The 15,790-nt window shown below is 35.8% G+C and overlaps 1 protein-coding gene across 1 annotated transcript; it reads right to left on the reverse strand.

The window, feature by feature from the left end:
* Positions 1 to 856: 856 nt before the first annotated feature.
* Positions 857 to 15,696, reverse strand: LOC110173852 (rho GDP-dissociation inhibitor 1-like). Its single transcript, XM_020939860.2, has 6 exons — positions 15,435 to 15,696; positions 9,600 to 9,788; positions 8,645 to 8,728; positions 6,556 to 6,632; positions 4,829 to 4,892; positions 857 to 4,710 (listed from the first exon to the last, which is right to left on the reverse strand). The coding sequence occupies exons 1-6, from the start codon at positions 15,589 to 15,591 to the stop codon at positions 4,511 to 4,513; spliced, it is 771 nt and encodes a 256-aa protein (XP_020795519.2). The 5' UTR covers positions 15,592 to 15,696; the 3' UTR covers positions 857 to 4,510.
* Positions 15,697 to 15,790: the final 94 nt, after the last annotated feature.

Consider the following 15,790-nt stretch of genomic DNA (forward strand, 5'->3'; position numbering starts at 1 on the left):
ACTTTAAGAGTTTAAGAGTTCTTCTTTTTGCAACTATTCGCCAATGGTGCAAACACATATTGGATGATTACATGGATAACTGAACTGACTGACAAGAAACAAAGAGGTAAAAATACACAGAGAGGTACCTCTTCCTTCACATTCATTACTTTCCTTTGGGATCAATAAAGTATTTATCTAATGTAATGTGTCTGAACAGTGCATCAGTCATGTTAATTATAGAACTTTACATACTTTAAAATGAACAGTTCTTCCACTACAGTAGTGATTCCTTACCTTTTTCTCTCAGTAACTCTTATTTTACCATTGGATATGCTGTCAACCCCGATATTTATCTTCCTACCTGTCAAGCTAAAGTATTAGAAGACAATTATGGTTAAGACCAGGAGTCATCATAAAAAGCTAGATACTAGATTTTAGGGATGCACCAATCTGATATTCTGGTTGCCAGGATGTAGTATAGTCAGCCCAAAAAGTTTCACAATGTTTGAACTCTGATTTATTTCTTTAAAGGAAATAAATTAAGCAGTCTAGATTGGATGTCTTTTTAGGACTCCTGGAAGCCCCCTGTGAAAGTTCAGGGACCCAAAGTTGGGATACAAAGCAATATAGCACCTTATTGTGGCTTTTAAAATTCATATGTAAGCCTTTTGTCTCTGAGCTGTCAACAAACTCCCATATTGTTGTATGAGTATAGGCAATCACAGATATATGTGGTCATGTATTGATAATTTTAATACATTTCATATACAAAAAAGTTTGAGACCAAACTCTCATGTTATTTGTATTTTATTTTAGTATAACTTAAATATGTTTTACCTTTAATACATTTTACAAGAAAAGTATGAGAACAATCTTGAGTAAAATCTTTATTGACCGATAAGAGCAATCACAATCGATGTCCGAATACACAACCCCACCGACATGCCAGCGTTTCATACAAACTGTACAACATGAGGAATGTATGGAGCCAGTAACACAACATCAGCAAAAGAGTTTACATCCAAGTGTTCGGGTACAGTACATGATTTAACTTTGTCAATTTTTAGTGTTTTAAAATCCTCCTCTCCTTCATGTTCTTGGTCAGTTTTCAGTCACTATAAAGATCTTAAGCAGCAAATAGTGTCAAACTCAGTCTCTTCCTGTGCTTTCTCTCTGTGCTTAAACTCACAATTACAAGACACCACCTTCATTTTAATCAGCAATGTAAAAGGGCTATCCAGATGCACCTCGAAGTAAGAATGTCGTGAAGTCCATAGATTTGGTAGTTCAAAGTAAAATACAAGTCTTGTATAAACTTGGTACAAAGACTGAAATATTTAGAGCATTTTCATTATATTGACTGGACAGAAATAATGCAAAAATATGAAATTTTGCTTCACATTAGAGGTCCTTGCAGGTCAATTATCAAGACACTAAAAGCATAAAATACACTTTTAGGGAAGCACCAATATCTCCAGCCACAATTTTGGGCTGCGTTGGGAGGGCATCTGGTTTAAAAGTCTAACAAATTAGCAGTACAAAGGGTAGTCTGAGATAACCCTAAAGACGAGAATATATTTTAGAATCCATACAGTATATAGGTTGTATAATGCTTAAAATATTTCACATTTTTGATAATTGCCTTTTAATTTGAACAACTAAACTTATGTAACTTTTTTCACAACATTTTAACTCACTGAACTGCACCTGTTTTGGGAAAATTATGTGCTTTAAGGCAAAGGGGAACAAACAATAATTTTAAAAGATTATTGCCCAAAATAATAAGGCCTCACAAATAAAATATTAACACTGGTTTTGCCTAATCCGTTTTTCTAATTGAGCACATTCAGATTGCGGCACTAGTGTACACTTAGCTCTATCAGATCATTCAGTTAAGTCTATCTCATCTACAACAGGGCTACATGGGGTTTTATTGGTTGGGAGCAAAAGTTAAGCCCTTTATTTACAGACAGTTTGATGGCATTTTTCATACACACAACCAGAGCTGCTGGAGACAGGTGCTGAGGGGGCAGCTTAAAGGAAAATAATACCTCCAATTTAGTGGATAGTATCTATTTTTTGTATATTCAATTCAGATTCAAACAACTGGATTTGAAATTTTAAACACACATTTTTACATTTTGTTACTTTGTTTTTCACTCAAGCTATCCAAGTTCCAACAGATAAGACAAACTATATTTAATTTTTAAAGGGGAGTGCAAAAGCCTGTTGTCCTATCAATTCATGCTCCTGTCCCCCCAAAAATATAATATATTGTACATATTTTTAACACAGTGTTTCTTTTACTCAACCATTAGCAGTAGGCTAGGTTCGGTTTGACTATTTTATTGTTTGATTAAATTTTAAAATCAACTTAATATATTCTGTCCTTTCAGAAACAGAATACGCATTATTGACTTATTGATTGCAGGTATCTATAAACATGTGATGATTCATTAATACTACATTCTTCCCTAAATCGGGTTTGGCAATTATTTCAGCATAGAGTGACCTGGTTGAATAAGTTTTAAGAGGGGTAATTTTGGCTTTTGGCTAGCTAACTACATTCAGAAGTATGTATCCTAAATAGGTCGAGTAGTGTCACTTATAGATACACGTAAGTGGCTCTTCAAAGTGTTGCTATTTTGAACAGCAGTCCTCAGCACCCGACTTGACTACCCGTGCATGACAAGGCAAGGTATTTCTGCAGAGCACCCATCTATATTTAAATACATGGTACATTTAAGGCCGCTATACTTACATGTTATAGTCCCTAAATAACTTTGGCCCCATTTCCTATTAGAACTGAAATGGGTGAATACATTTTGGGACAGCAGGGGGCGCAATTAAGCAGCTCTGAATGACTTACTTGTATACAAGGCAGGTTTTGGTAGACTATATCAAAAGTCAGCCAGCAAATAGGCAAGGAAGCATGGAATTAGTAACAAAGGAATGCTATCTTTTTTCTGTAGGTTGTAGGCTATTCATTTCATAGAATTTGATAAAGTTCAAAATTCCAATGGAGGGCAAGAAGTGTATAAGTATAATGAAAGTTTTTGTAATTATTATTCCACACAATGTTGAACTTGAATATATCTTTTTGTTTGAATTGTTTTTGTTCAGAAAGTCTAGTTAGAACAATCAAGACTATATGTTTGAATCATAGCACCATTATAATCTAAAGATGCACTATATAAGCTTTTCTGGGGGAGGGTCCGCTAACTGCTTGTCATTGCTTTGCTTTTAATGTTCCACTTCATGGCATTAAACTGATCTAAGCTGGTTACATCACCAAGTTACAGGTCAGATCCCCAGCCACACTAAGAATGAATGTTTTTGCAGGATATTTATTTTCCAGTAAAGCCATTATTATTGAACAAATGCATGATACTGTATATGCGTTCATTGGCGCACTGTGGAATATTCCAACCAACGTAATAATAACTGAAGGCAAGCAGTTGACAGAACAAGTTACATAGTGCACCTTTGTTTTGGTATTGAGAGTAAAGACCTTTAGTTTTGGGACAGTGTTTCATTTGGATGGGCCCAGTAATAAAGAAATCAATGGTAAATGTCTGGGCCTGGTTTGTGTTATTAAGCACACATTTTTGCAATAAAATCCTTACCAATCCTCCATCTCAATTTAAAACTACAGGATTTTAAGAATCAATTGAACACAACCTACTAACATTATAGGGAGAAGTGGCTGTGGTGGGGTGTGCACAATAATAGCCAATGTGGATACAGTCACAATATACAACCACTGATACACGTATTATATAAAAAGGCAAACAAAAGTTGATTGTACACTTGCTTGTTCCACTGTACTTCATACGGAGAGAGGAAGACGACGCCATTCTGCGAGACACTGGAAGGCAGGGTTAATCTCTTCAAGCCGCAATAAAATAAAAATATAAAATTGTGAATGGGAGACAATGACATAAGGTGCTACATGATGGCACAGCTCAGTAGTGAAGGGGTAACAGAAAAGGCAGGACTGTGTGAAAGAATTTACAGGCACGTCACAATAGAGAATATTATGGAAGTGAGTAACGTTCTGATAAATAAAGAAATTGTACAATTGTTTTGGTAGTTGATTTAACTTAATAGCAGATTTCTAAAAATCAGGGTAAGATTATTCAAGTGAAAATAAAAATGTATTTAAATTGTAAGAAAATCAAAAAATTTTAAAATACAATAAATGAAATGTAGTGACTTGTAATTATTTATATAAACAGATCTTTTGTTTCACTCTGATGAATCTTTATAATTTACCTTTTAAATTAACTGTTGAAATAAATACTTATTTTGTGTCATTGTAATGCGCCTGCAAATGCATGAATGGACGGATAAAGTAGAAAACTGCTACTGCTGCTGCTACCGACAGAAGGGGGCCATGCCGAGAGTTGAGACAGCGAGGCACAAAACTATAAGGCCAGATGACTGTGTATAATAATGCACAACAAGAAAGAAATAAAGAAGGCAAAATGGCCGACACTGCAGGGGCTTGTGGGTAATCCATGTGTTTTCAGTCAGTCCAGTCCTTCTTGATGACCAGGTTCCACTCCCAGCAGAGGTGGTCATGTTTGTCATCATCGGTGAATTTGGATTTGATGTTGTAGTTTCCTCGAGCCAGAACGCCTTTGGGAGTCTCATCTATCTTTGTTAGAAAGTCATATTCATTTTCGCGGGGTCCGTAGCTGCCCACCATGTAGTCCGACTTGTCAACTGAGAGAAGAGACAGAGACAGAAAGGAGTGAAAGAAGAAGAGAGAAAGAGAGTCATATTATACATCAAGTTATATTTGGGTGTAATTTTGGACATGATAATGAAAATTTTAACTCACTTTTGATTGCTTTCCTGAAGGTTTGCTGCACATACTTGAGACCTGACACAATCTCCTTGTTTACCTGCAAACAATACAAATGAATAGTGTGTTGTTGGTGGGGAGTATGACACCCGCTTGTTGCCATGGAAATGTTATTGCTTTGCTTGAAATTAAACTTATCTTCCCTTCCTTTTTTTTTTTTTCAAAATGCATTCCGGGGTTGGTTAATTGCCCCTTGTGTTATACCACTGAATAGCTCATAATGTCAGTTGACGTGCTGGTAATGTAACATCTAAGTCCATAGAAAACAGTAGAAGATCTGTGACTTGTGGCAGATCTGTGACTATGATCATATTGTTACAGATGCTCAGAGTGAATAAACAGCACTAGAAGAACATTCTTACTTCACTGTAGGACACGTCACTCTATAATAAAATGTTAAACTAAAAATCCCTCAAGTTTACAGTATGAATACACATAAACACTTTAAGGCCCTTTTTCATGTATTTCAACAAAATGTGTCTTTCCCCTGTACAGATATACTGTACAAGAAGTTTCTAAGGTCAACATAGTTCCACTGCATGCTGTCTGCACGTCTAAGAGTGGTGAGTAGTGCTTATAAACTCATTGCAGTGAAAAATGAGTATTATCTGAAAGCATTAAGAAAGTTAGGAATAACTCTGTACCACTGCAAACCATTTAAAATGAACTAGTTCTGTCAGGTACTGTGTCTTAAGAGGACCACTAAAGTACCACAACCTAAATCAAACAAAAAATGGCATTTGCATAACTTGACTAATAGGTTACTAATTTGCCTAATGGACATTAGGCATCTAGGCATGTAGAAAAAATAACTTTACAAATTCTGCATAACAGTGAACTCTAAATTATGCTTAATAATCTTGTAATCATCACGGTTTTGTTTTGTTTTTTTCCGCTGGTGGAAAGTTCGTGATCCCTACTGCTGTCTGTTGTCTGTATCCAAAACAAGGATTAAGCATCTAAATATCCAAAATAAAAGCCACATCAAAGAGAATGAAATCTGAGGAAATTTTAAATTTTGGTTAGCAGCGTTTTTTTCCATAAGAGGCTTAACTAAAATGGATTGTGGGTTCATATTTACTATTTAAAAATATTTTCCAAATTTCTGCAACAAATTGTATATTCTTGTGCTATAATAATTGATTAAATCGATGAATCATTGCTCCCAAAAGAATGAGTTTTGTTTAAAGTGTACTATTTTTTTACACAGTTTTTAGAGGTGATTAAGGATGTCAACAAGAATATTTGGCTAACTGATAATCGTAATTTTCATTAAAAAAAAAAAAAAAAAAAAAAAAATATATATATATATATATATATATATATATATATATATATATATATATATATATAATTGTAAATTGTAAATGTAGTCATTTCAATATATACTCAGAAACTACACCTAAATATCAAGTACTTTTGAACTTGCTGCTTCAGTCAAAATTGATATCATGACACACTGACAACTGACTTTTAAATGACACCATTGTTCAGTGAGAAGAGCAATAAAGCTTATTCTGGCATCCGTCTTCGCAACATGGTTTAAAGTTCATATATGGGTTAAAAGAGCCTAAAATTAGGGTTTACGTTAAGATTAGACAAGTCATAACTATACTTAAGGTTATGATTGTTCTCTATAAAATGGATTTAAGTGTAATGTCCCTAAGAAGCATGGAAATCCACCAAACATATACTGTGTGTACCTTAAAGCTGATCTTGATCTGGTATTCCACGCCCTCCTTCAGGACAAAGTGCTGCTTCTTGAAGGCCTCCAGGTCTCCTACAGGGTCCCAAAGAAACACAGGTTACGTTTGATGTAGTCAAAACATCTGATCGTTATCTGATTTCTGGAGTCATCAGATTATGTGAGTAATCTGATTTATTTTTCACTGTTCACATCTGTACACGTTTTTACTAGGAAAATTATGAAAAGGGGAGCACTAATGTGGAAAAGATGAAAAAGAAATACTAAAGATTGAAAAAGATGTTTTTTTTATTACTAGTATTTTTTTCTTCAAAATGCAACAATTACTCTAAATATCCACTAATCAACTTTCACAAGTGTAAGTGCATGTAAAAGCACAAAAAAAATTTGATGTAGTTGGAATATGTGATTAGTCTTCTTATCTGATTTTTTCTGGTCATGTAAATGTACCCACTGTGATTAGCTCAGATTAGATTTCGACATGTCAGTGAGCGCACCACAGAACATCCCACTGGAAATAGACTCACCTACACACACATTCTCCATATGTTAAACCTCTTTGACCTCAATGTCTCTTTGCATAATACAATATTGTGTCAAGCTGTGTAACAAATAAATTAAAAGGTGCTCTGTCTCCATGGAGATGTTGCTTTGCTTTGAATGCTTTACAATATGGCATTAAACCTATCTGTCTTGCATTTATTTCATAGTTTTAACACCTCTCCACGAATCTGACCCATAACTTTTCTGGAAGTGTTGCCTACTTATCTTCATGGTAATATATGAATTTAATGACATAAGGTAGAACCTTCCACACAATGCAATAACAATACCATAGTAACAAGCAAGTGGCACACCACCAGAAAAGGGCATGTTTAAATTTAGAAGACCTATTTCTATTTGATCTGACTGTTGACACTATTTCTTTTTATGAATTTATCCATTTTGTTTTTACCCTTACCTGCTGGTCTCCATGGAGATATATGAAATATTCCTCAGTATGCCATTAAGCTTGTCTATCGCCATAGAGATAAATCAGGTTACAGGCTGAAGACGGTACCCCACTCACACATTATAACAGGTTGTACCAATAGTTGTGTTTTTGAAGATAGAGTAAAACATATTTAACATTCACAACAGCTGCAAAAATGACAGAACACTGCAATAAAAACTCAACCTGGTGATTTCTACCTGCAGTGCTATTACATAAGGAACTAGGCAGATTATTTTACTGTGGTGTCCAAAGTTTTAATGGAAAAATGCATGATGGTTTTATGGGACAGAGGAAAATGGGCAGTCTCTGTGATTTTTGACAGGACATAGTGTTCTGGGGCAGCTGGAGAGGAGCAGTCGGGGTCCAGACTGAAAATAACATTTCTTTTATGCATCAAGAGCCGCTTTGACCTGGTTCACTCTCACGTGGAGTTTGATAAGTCTGAACTGAATCACGAGACATAGCAGAATGGTGTCCCCCCTGAAGGAGAGCTGATGTAATATAGTTTTTGTATAGTCAGTCCGTCATGGTAAATTTGACTCAAAGAACAATGTTTCAAATGTTACAAGCCAGAAATTAATTGCGCTTTTTATCCTATTTTGCATGTGTTTGATTTTGTGTATCTGTTCTATAACTTTAGATTTTTACCCTTTAAACTACTGAAATTATAAAGGGATAGAATATACAAGACATCCTCAACCTCACATACATGCATAAAATCCAAATGTTAAACTCTGATTTGTTACCAGAAAGCCAGATATTTTATGAATTATAATGTAAAAAATTACTGTAAGTACTTTGCTTTGGCATTTTACTATACACAAGACTATAATACAATAAGACAAATATAGATAATATGTTACAAACAGTAATGAACCATATGTAGTCATTGTTATTGTTTAGTTTGACTAAAGCTAGACTAGAGCAGGAAATCAGCTAATTGAAGGAAATCACAATCACAAAACAACACACATCAGTGGCAGTTTTCATGAGAGCTCCAGACAACACGAATAAAACAGTTCAACAAAAGTTAATTTACTTTTTTCAACTACATATGATGTGCATGTCTAGTTTACAGTAGATTTTCTGTTACCTGTGAGGTCGAGCACCAGTGGGTTGGGAGCTCCTTCACAGACTAGAGACATGCGCGTCACCACAACATTTGGAACATTTGGATCTGAGAAAAGAGCACAGCAAATATGTCAGTCTAATTTGTCTCAATGTTCTTGTTCTTAAAGTCTTTAAGGTCATTTAAGGATGATAATTCCTCTTTTGTTTTATAAAACATGATAGTGATTTCTCAAGTGTGACAAACACAGGTCCACAGAGAAGTAAAGGAACCAGGCCATCTGTGCTGTAGTCAGGACAGCTCTGCATTAATTACACTCCAGTCTATTCTTGGAAGACATTTTCTTCATCTAAAAGATCACAAGAATTCCCAAGCAAAAACTTATTTGGGGTTTTACAAGAAGCTTTACAGGTTTACATACTATGCTTTGTTCATCATTTTATGAACTAAAATAATGTACATGAATTCAAAAAGCCATTCAGCCATGTCCAAGGAAAATGTTTGAATGGACAATGGTTCCTGCCTCTACTGGCAAAACATAAGGAGAGTAAGGTTTAAAACAGTAGCTTGACAATGAAGACAGTTAGATGATTTTGATTCTACAACATAGTATTTTGACAAATGCAACTTGACAAAAGAAATTTGAATCTCTTAGGTACCACAATATGAGTATACAAAATATACAACACTCAGGTAAAATAAATAGGTAAAAACTCTATTTACTATAATATTGAAATAATTATAAAAAGATAATAAGATTTTCATCACACACTAAGCCTTTATTCAGTTTCCCCCAGATCTTGCCAGTATGCATCTAATACCTTAAATGGAAAATTGCACAGGCATACCTATAAATAAGAAAAATAACTATCTTCTCATGAGCAACTACTCCAGACCTGGGCATGCCTGGATTCAAATGTGGCCCTCGGGAAAATAATAACTGCCCACCCATGAACTAGTATTTTCCCTGCGCTCTTACCAACAGTAGTGACCCCGGGCCCAAGCAGCGTCTCTTTGTACTTGCGCAGGCTCTCGTCCTCCTTGTCGAGCTCGTGGATCTCCTGCAGCGTCTTCTGTGCTGGAGGTTTGTAGTTCACAGACTCGGGCTCGTCATTCTCCGCGGCGATGGCGGCCAACTGCTCCGGGGTCACATCATCCTCAGCCATTTCTGTAAAACAACAAGTATTTTCATCAAGTAGCTCCTTCAGTTCTGTGTATTACGTAGCAAGGTCTCCATTCCAGATCTGATATGTAACTTGGCATAGAGATAGGTAAGTTGTATAGGTAGGTAATACTGTGAAACTTCTTATTCTTGAATTTCCCTTGGGATCAATAAAGTACCTCTCTCTCTCTGGACCATTCCTGAAAACGCAATAATATCTCCATGCAGACAAGCAGGTGAGGGACCCCCCAAACCAAAAAAGTTAAGAAGTACATCTTAACTGTTTGTATATTTTACTGGACATACTTTCAACACACTCTACCAAAAATCTCTTAAAATGCATGAGAGGACTGTGTAAAATGTTTTGCATGTGTCAACTTTCACAACACTGGTTCATGCTGTTCCTGTCACTATTGAGTTGAAATAGTCACAGTTGGAAAAAACTAATTAAATTAAAAATAACAAAAAACAAAACATTTATATATTTACTTCAGTCATAATTATTACTTGTTGCTTCTCTAAAAGAAAGTGACAGTTAGTCCAGAAAGTGATAAACAGTTTTAAGGTTATGACTGTCCTAAGGGTCCTTGAAATAACAACTGTAATTTCCCTAGTCGATGCAGGCATTTTTCTAATACTTTACAGTTGGAACAAACAAAATAAAACAAACAAAAGGATACAGCTAGAGGTGTGATTACTGTGCTTTTTTATTTCACAGTATAATTAGGTCTGAGAGATGATCATGAAAATTTTCAAAACCAAATAAGTGTTTTAAAGGCAATCTATATACTATGTCAGTGTTGGCTTCACATTTATAGCATTTTTATATTCAGAAAGTTTGAGGCAAAGCTGGTCACAAACTAGAAGAATGCTAGTCCTCTAAACAGTTTGAATGAAAGTGGAATAATGTCACTGGTGTTTGGTCAATAATTGTTACTAATAGTAAAATTAGGTTTTTCTCAAAATTGTAAAACTAAAATTTAATATAACATTCCTACATGCTAAAACAGTGCAGTGAAGACAGTTTTGAAAAAAAGTTGAGTTTTTTTGGTGCTAGTAGTTGAGTCTCTATATCTCATCTTTAATTACACTGTATTCACATTTTATTGTGTCTGTTACTAAGAAGCAATATTTTAGAAATCTTTTGACAACCACTGACTCGTCCTGTCTCCTGAACACAAAGAGAATAGTGAATAAGGCACTGCACATCACATGGGCGACTGATGTTTTTATCTGGGGGAGAGAGGGAGAAGGATGGGGGGAGGAGGAGGATGGTAGAGGAGGGAGGAGGGGAGAGGGAGGGGTGTCCCGGCCCAGGCACTGTTTGGGTCAGACAGAAGAATGGGCCGCTGCTTCTGGTATGACAAATATGAGCCTCCAGCCATGTGTGCTAAACCCAAACTAATTGAGGGTTTGCCTGTCATAAGCAACACTATTATTCCAGTTTAATTAACTTTCATTATGTAACACGCATGTTATAAAACTAATTCAAAATAACTGGGGGACAACACATGGTATTAGTGGTCCATTATCAGTAGACAAATTATGTAAAAAAAATTACACTATTTGAATTGTGTTTCACTTGCTAAACGATTTTATCATTTACCTGTTTGAGATTTCATGAAATTATTACGCATTTTAATGCAGTTTAACAAAAACTATCCTATATTACAAAATATCCCAATTTGATTCACAGTAAGAATGCTAGCCCCCACATGCATAGATTAATAAAAGGGCATATTTGACTGTATAGAGCATTAGACTGCATAATAAACTCAAAGTCAGACACACTGAATTAGATAATACATGGAAAAAATCAACAGTAATAATATTGATCCAAATGTATTGATGGCATGCCTCTGCATTACTGTCAGAACACCGACGAAACTGCTACAATAAATTAGTAGGATCTCACAATATCCATAATTTAAAGGTGCACTATATCTCCCTAACACTAAGCAGTTTGCACACCCACTTCCATAAAAATTACATAATGTGCATCTTTAAAGTATTTTAGCCTGTTACCAATTTTTTCTTCTAAGAAGATGCCAGTATATTTGTATCCTTGGAGATGCCTCGGCAGCAGTGATAAAAGAAACATCTTATTTACTTGAACATCATAATTATCATTTTTAATTAGGGCTAATGTGAGTGGCCTTGTGTTTGTATTGTGCAGAGCCTGTGTGCTTCCCAGAGGAAGGGTCGCTCCATGAGAGGAGGTGAACAGAGAAAAACAAGTGACACACAAAAGCAGGAAGAGCCGTGTTTATGCAGACGACATCACATTTATGTTTAATAAGAAACATTGGATCTCGTATCCCAAATACTGACCCAGACTATTACTTCATAGCAACTGAGTATCCAACAATACATATAATTTTGACCAGTTTGTCCTTGGGGGAGATTATGTGTGGTTGGTTGTGGTCAGATGGGCCGATGGCACAGATTAGCAGCCTCACCTATATGCCAGTCTGCCCCAGGTCTGATGTGGGCATGTAAATAACTTATCATAACTACTACAATTTTATGTCTTATACTTACTTATAATGAATTTGCTGTTGCATTTGCATTAACTTTTGGGAAATGTAACTTACTGTTTTATTACTGTGTTAGATTTATTGTATTGTCAGCTGATAGAGGTGAATAAATAACTGACCAATTTAAATGTAGTTGTCAAGGTCATCCAGTTTTAGACTAACTGTATTAAGACAATAAAATACAAAGGAATTTACCGTTGATTGTATATATTTTTTTTGTTTTGTTTTTTAATGGTTGTTGTAAATTATTTTTTCCAAATCCAGTTTAGAAGTAAATTTTATGAACTTTAAACATGACATAAACACAATGCATCCATTTTAACAGGAATACAATAATGATGATGATTTTTTTTTTTTTTTTTTACGTTTATTCACATTTCATCACATTTCATAATCATAAAACAAAACAGTCAGCACAGCAAAATCTAAAAACATGGACTGTCACTGGCTTTGCTCACATGCAAAATCTGATTATCTGATTTCTGGTCCTTAAAAGATATTTAACGGACAAACAAGCGCAAACACTGATGTGAGTAATCAGAAAGACGATGATCAGAAAAAAGTCTGACAATTTTGCTGTTTACATTTCATTTGAATAATCTTAATAATAATAAAACTCAAAAAAAAAAAAAAAATCTAATAATAATATGATTTTGAGTGTGCTGTAACCGCAACCACTGACCATTTACAAACCCTACAATCTTAACCTTAAGGCCACTAGAACAGGACAAAGGAGAAACTACTGATAGCATACACTCAAGAGGTTGTCCATTAAACTTATTTTAGCTGCTCTGAGTCATTAGCCTGACTCCAGTTCACATTAGAAAACCACAGCTGCCGCTAAAGGCTTCATCTGCTGCTCATGACCACAGCTCTCAAGAAATATGGTCAACAAGTGGGCGCATGTGCTAAGTTTTTTGAAGGACCATTTCAGTCTGTGTATAGTACAGAGGTCCCTCCACTGCTCTTAGTATGATATATTATGGTGTTATAGATACATAAGTCATGTTGTGTGTGCCTATTGTATTGGCCATATGTTACCAATTTGCACATTATCTGCTGTAACTCACACCCCTAACTTAATCATGTTTTGATGTTCTTTGATTTACTATAAAGTACAGACTGGCAATACATTTTCTTCTGATACATTTATTATTTCTAATGCCATTAAATCAAAAGGGAAATGAAAATATGTTGTTTGAATTAATACTACTAATATTATATAAATATAGTAGAAGAATCAGTTTTATGAGAGCAAAATATCTCATGGCGAATTCTATAGTGCTTTTGGTCGTGGTTTTACTGTGGTGAACCTATGATTAAAGACGTGTTGCATACAGATGTGAACTCATACATAGAGGTATGCATTTTATGAGTAACATCTTAGACAGAAAGCAACTGTACATTTACAACTGTGAAGCAAAAACACATAGTTACTTTATTAAGAAGGTTGAGGGTTAAATTTCTGGCTGTCCTCTTCTTAAAGTGTGTAGTTGCTTGTTTTGTTATTTACTCCATCAAACTAAAGCCTAAAACATGCACAATCTGCTAATCTTTGTTTGCTTCTGGCTCAAGACAGCTCCAGACACGTTGCCTCAGAGGCATTAATGAATGTACCAATTGCAGAGGACAAATTTTTAAATTAAGAAAACAATAAAGCCTACCTTCATTTGAAAAGCATGAGTGTCTTTATATTATACCACCGTAATCATCATTATCACACTAACTATACAACATATTTGGCTACAAACTTAATCTCTTATAGTTCACTATGAATAGATTATCTTCAGACTTTCCAACACTGGAAACATCACAAGAATGTATTGAGGAGGAAAGCATTAAGACAATGTATGTTTTAGTCTAAAAACATGTCCAAGCATGAGCAAGGAACTAGTGAAATTTTGTTTTCCATTGGCTTCAACCTGTGACATCTGGAACCAGGACTGTGGTTGATGTTTCGTCACTTTGGAGGGAAAAGCCTTCCAAAACCCACATTTAGGTAAACAGCGGTTGAGAAAGCTTCCATCTCATTTAGGCTTTAGTTATTTGATCTGAAAATACAGCCCATCATTTACATAACATTGAATTAGATATAGGCTTTCACAATAACGCTTGGAGTGAGAGGTCACAAAAGTAGTATTATGTAACTGCTGGCTTCAAAACCTATATTAGCCTTTTGGGATGACAAATGAGTAGTTTCCCTTCTTTCCTTTCCAAACATACAAACAATAGACTTGCACAGCTAAAATATGAGGATACTAACATTCTTGAGTAGGCCAAGACAACTTATTTGATCTTGTGTCATTCTTAAGACCTTTGTCCTAGTTTTATTCCAAGCCAGAAACAAAACGGCTAAAATGGTTGTTCTTGCCTATACGCTATACGAACGATGACCTTTATTTGTCCAATACAAAAGCTCAACATGAACACATGACCCTACACAGATGTCTAGACTAGAGCACCCCACCCAAATGTAAGAGCAAGAACCATTGGCCTAAATGGGTTTTGCTTACCCAGATTTAGACTATACAATTCTTCCACTATTAGATGATGACTAAGACGGTGATGCTGTCAGCAGATTGTCGGGAGACTGCGTTAGGTCATCCTATACAAAAAAACGATTGTATCACTTCCAAGCGACACTGAATATTCTAGAAATCTGAGAATCTGGTCAGAGCTGCTGGTGTTTGGGCTGTAATGCGTTTGACAAGAAAATGCGGTAGAAATGTAATACTTCAAAAAGGATAAACCCACCATGTCGCCTAGGCAAGGTAACAAAGGAATCAAAATTTGCATTTTAACCGAGAACCGGCATCCAAGTAGACTGACTGTCTGCAGAGAGCAACAGCCCTGTTTAGTTACAGAAGTAAAAAATTGCGCATTGACAAAAACCTTTAAGACAGCCATCAACTTTATACCCTGAATGACTGCTGCAGGGTGGGACTGGGAACCAAAGTCTCTTTTTTGGCACAGATCATGCTAACCTTTTCCAGTGGCTAACATTAGCATCAAGTTCCCCATCATCCAAAGATGGAAAATGATCCTACAGGCCATGGCACGGGGCCTCTCCTTTGGATACGGTGCTATCAGATGTCCCCATCTTAAAGACACCTACCTGTGTGTTGGTGCGGCTGTGATTTCAGGCGCTGTGGCAGAAAGTGCGTGAGTCGCTCCTGTGACAGTGAAAGTATGGCGAACAACGGAACGGCGCCGCCCCGCGTGTGCCAGGCGCGTAACACGTTTCCGGGAGGACCGTGCGCGTCATTACGCATGAGGGGAACCGTACTGTACCACTCCCATTTATAAAGGCTCAGTTTTACACCAGTCACTAAATAATAAATAGTTCATTATAACCAGATAGCCTTGAGACTGTATAGACAATATTGGTATAAGGCAGTGAAAATGCCATTTTACTTTTGACAAGGGAATAATAGACTCAAAGTTCATACAACACGTTTTATGTGCAAAAAA

The sequence above is a fragment of the Boleophthalmus pectinirostris genome, unplaced genomic scaffold (assembly GCF_026225935.1).
Source record: "Boleophthalmus pectinirostris isolate CB_2022bp ecotype Guang Dong unplaced genomic scaffold, ASM2622593v1 HiC_scaffold_22, whole genome shotgun sequence".
Classification (NCBI taxonomy): domain Eukaryota; kingdom Metazoa; phylum Chordata; class Actinopteri; order Gobiiformes; family Gobiidae; genus Boleophthalmus; species Boleophthalmus pectinirostris.

Excerpts from the sequence above, each read along its gene's own strand:
- LOC110173852 (XM_020939860.2), bottom strand. The coding sequence starts at position 15,591 with ATGCGTAATGACGCGCACGGTCCTCCCGGAAACGTGTTACGCGCCTGG. Across the intron at positions 6,633-8,644 it reads ACTGGTGCTCGACCTCACAG|GAGACCTGGAGGCCTTCAAG; the intron begins GTAACAGAAAAT and ends GGGACCCTGTAG. Across the intron at positions 4,893-6,555 it reads AGATCAAGATCAGCTTTAAG|GTAAACAAGGAGATTGTGTC; the intron begins GTACACACAGTA and ends TATTGTTTGCAG.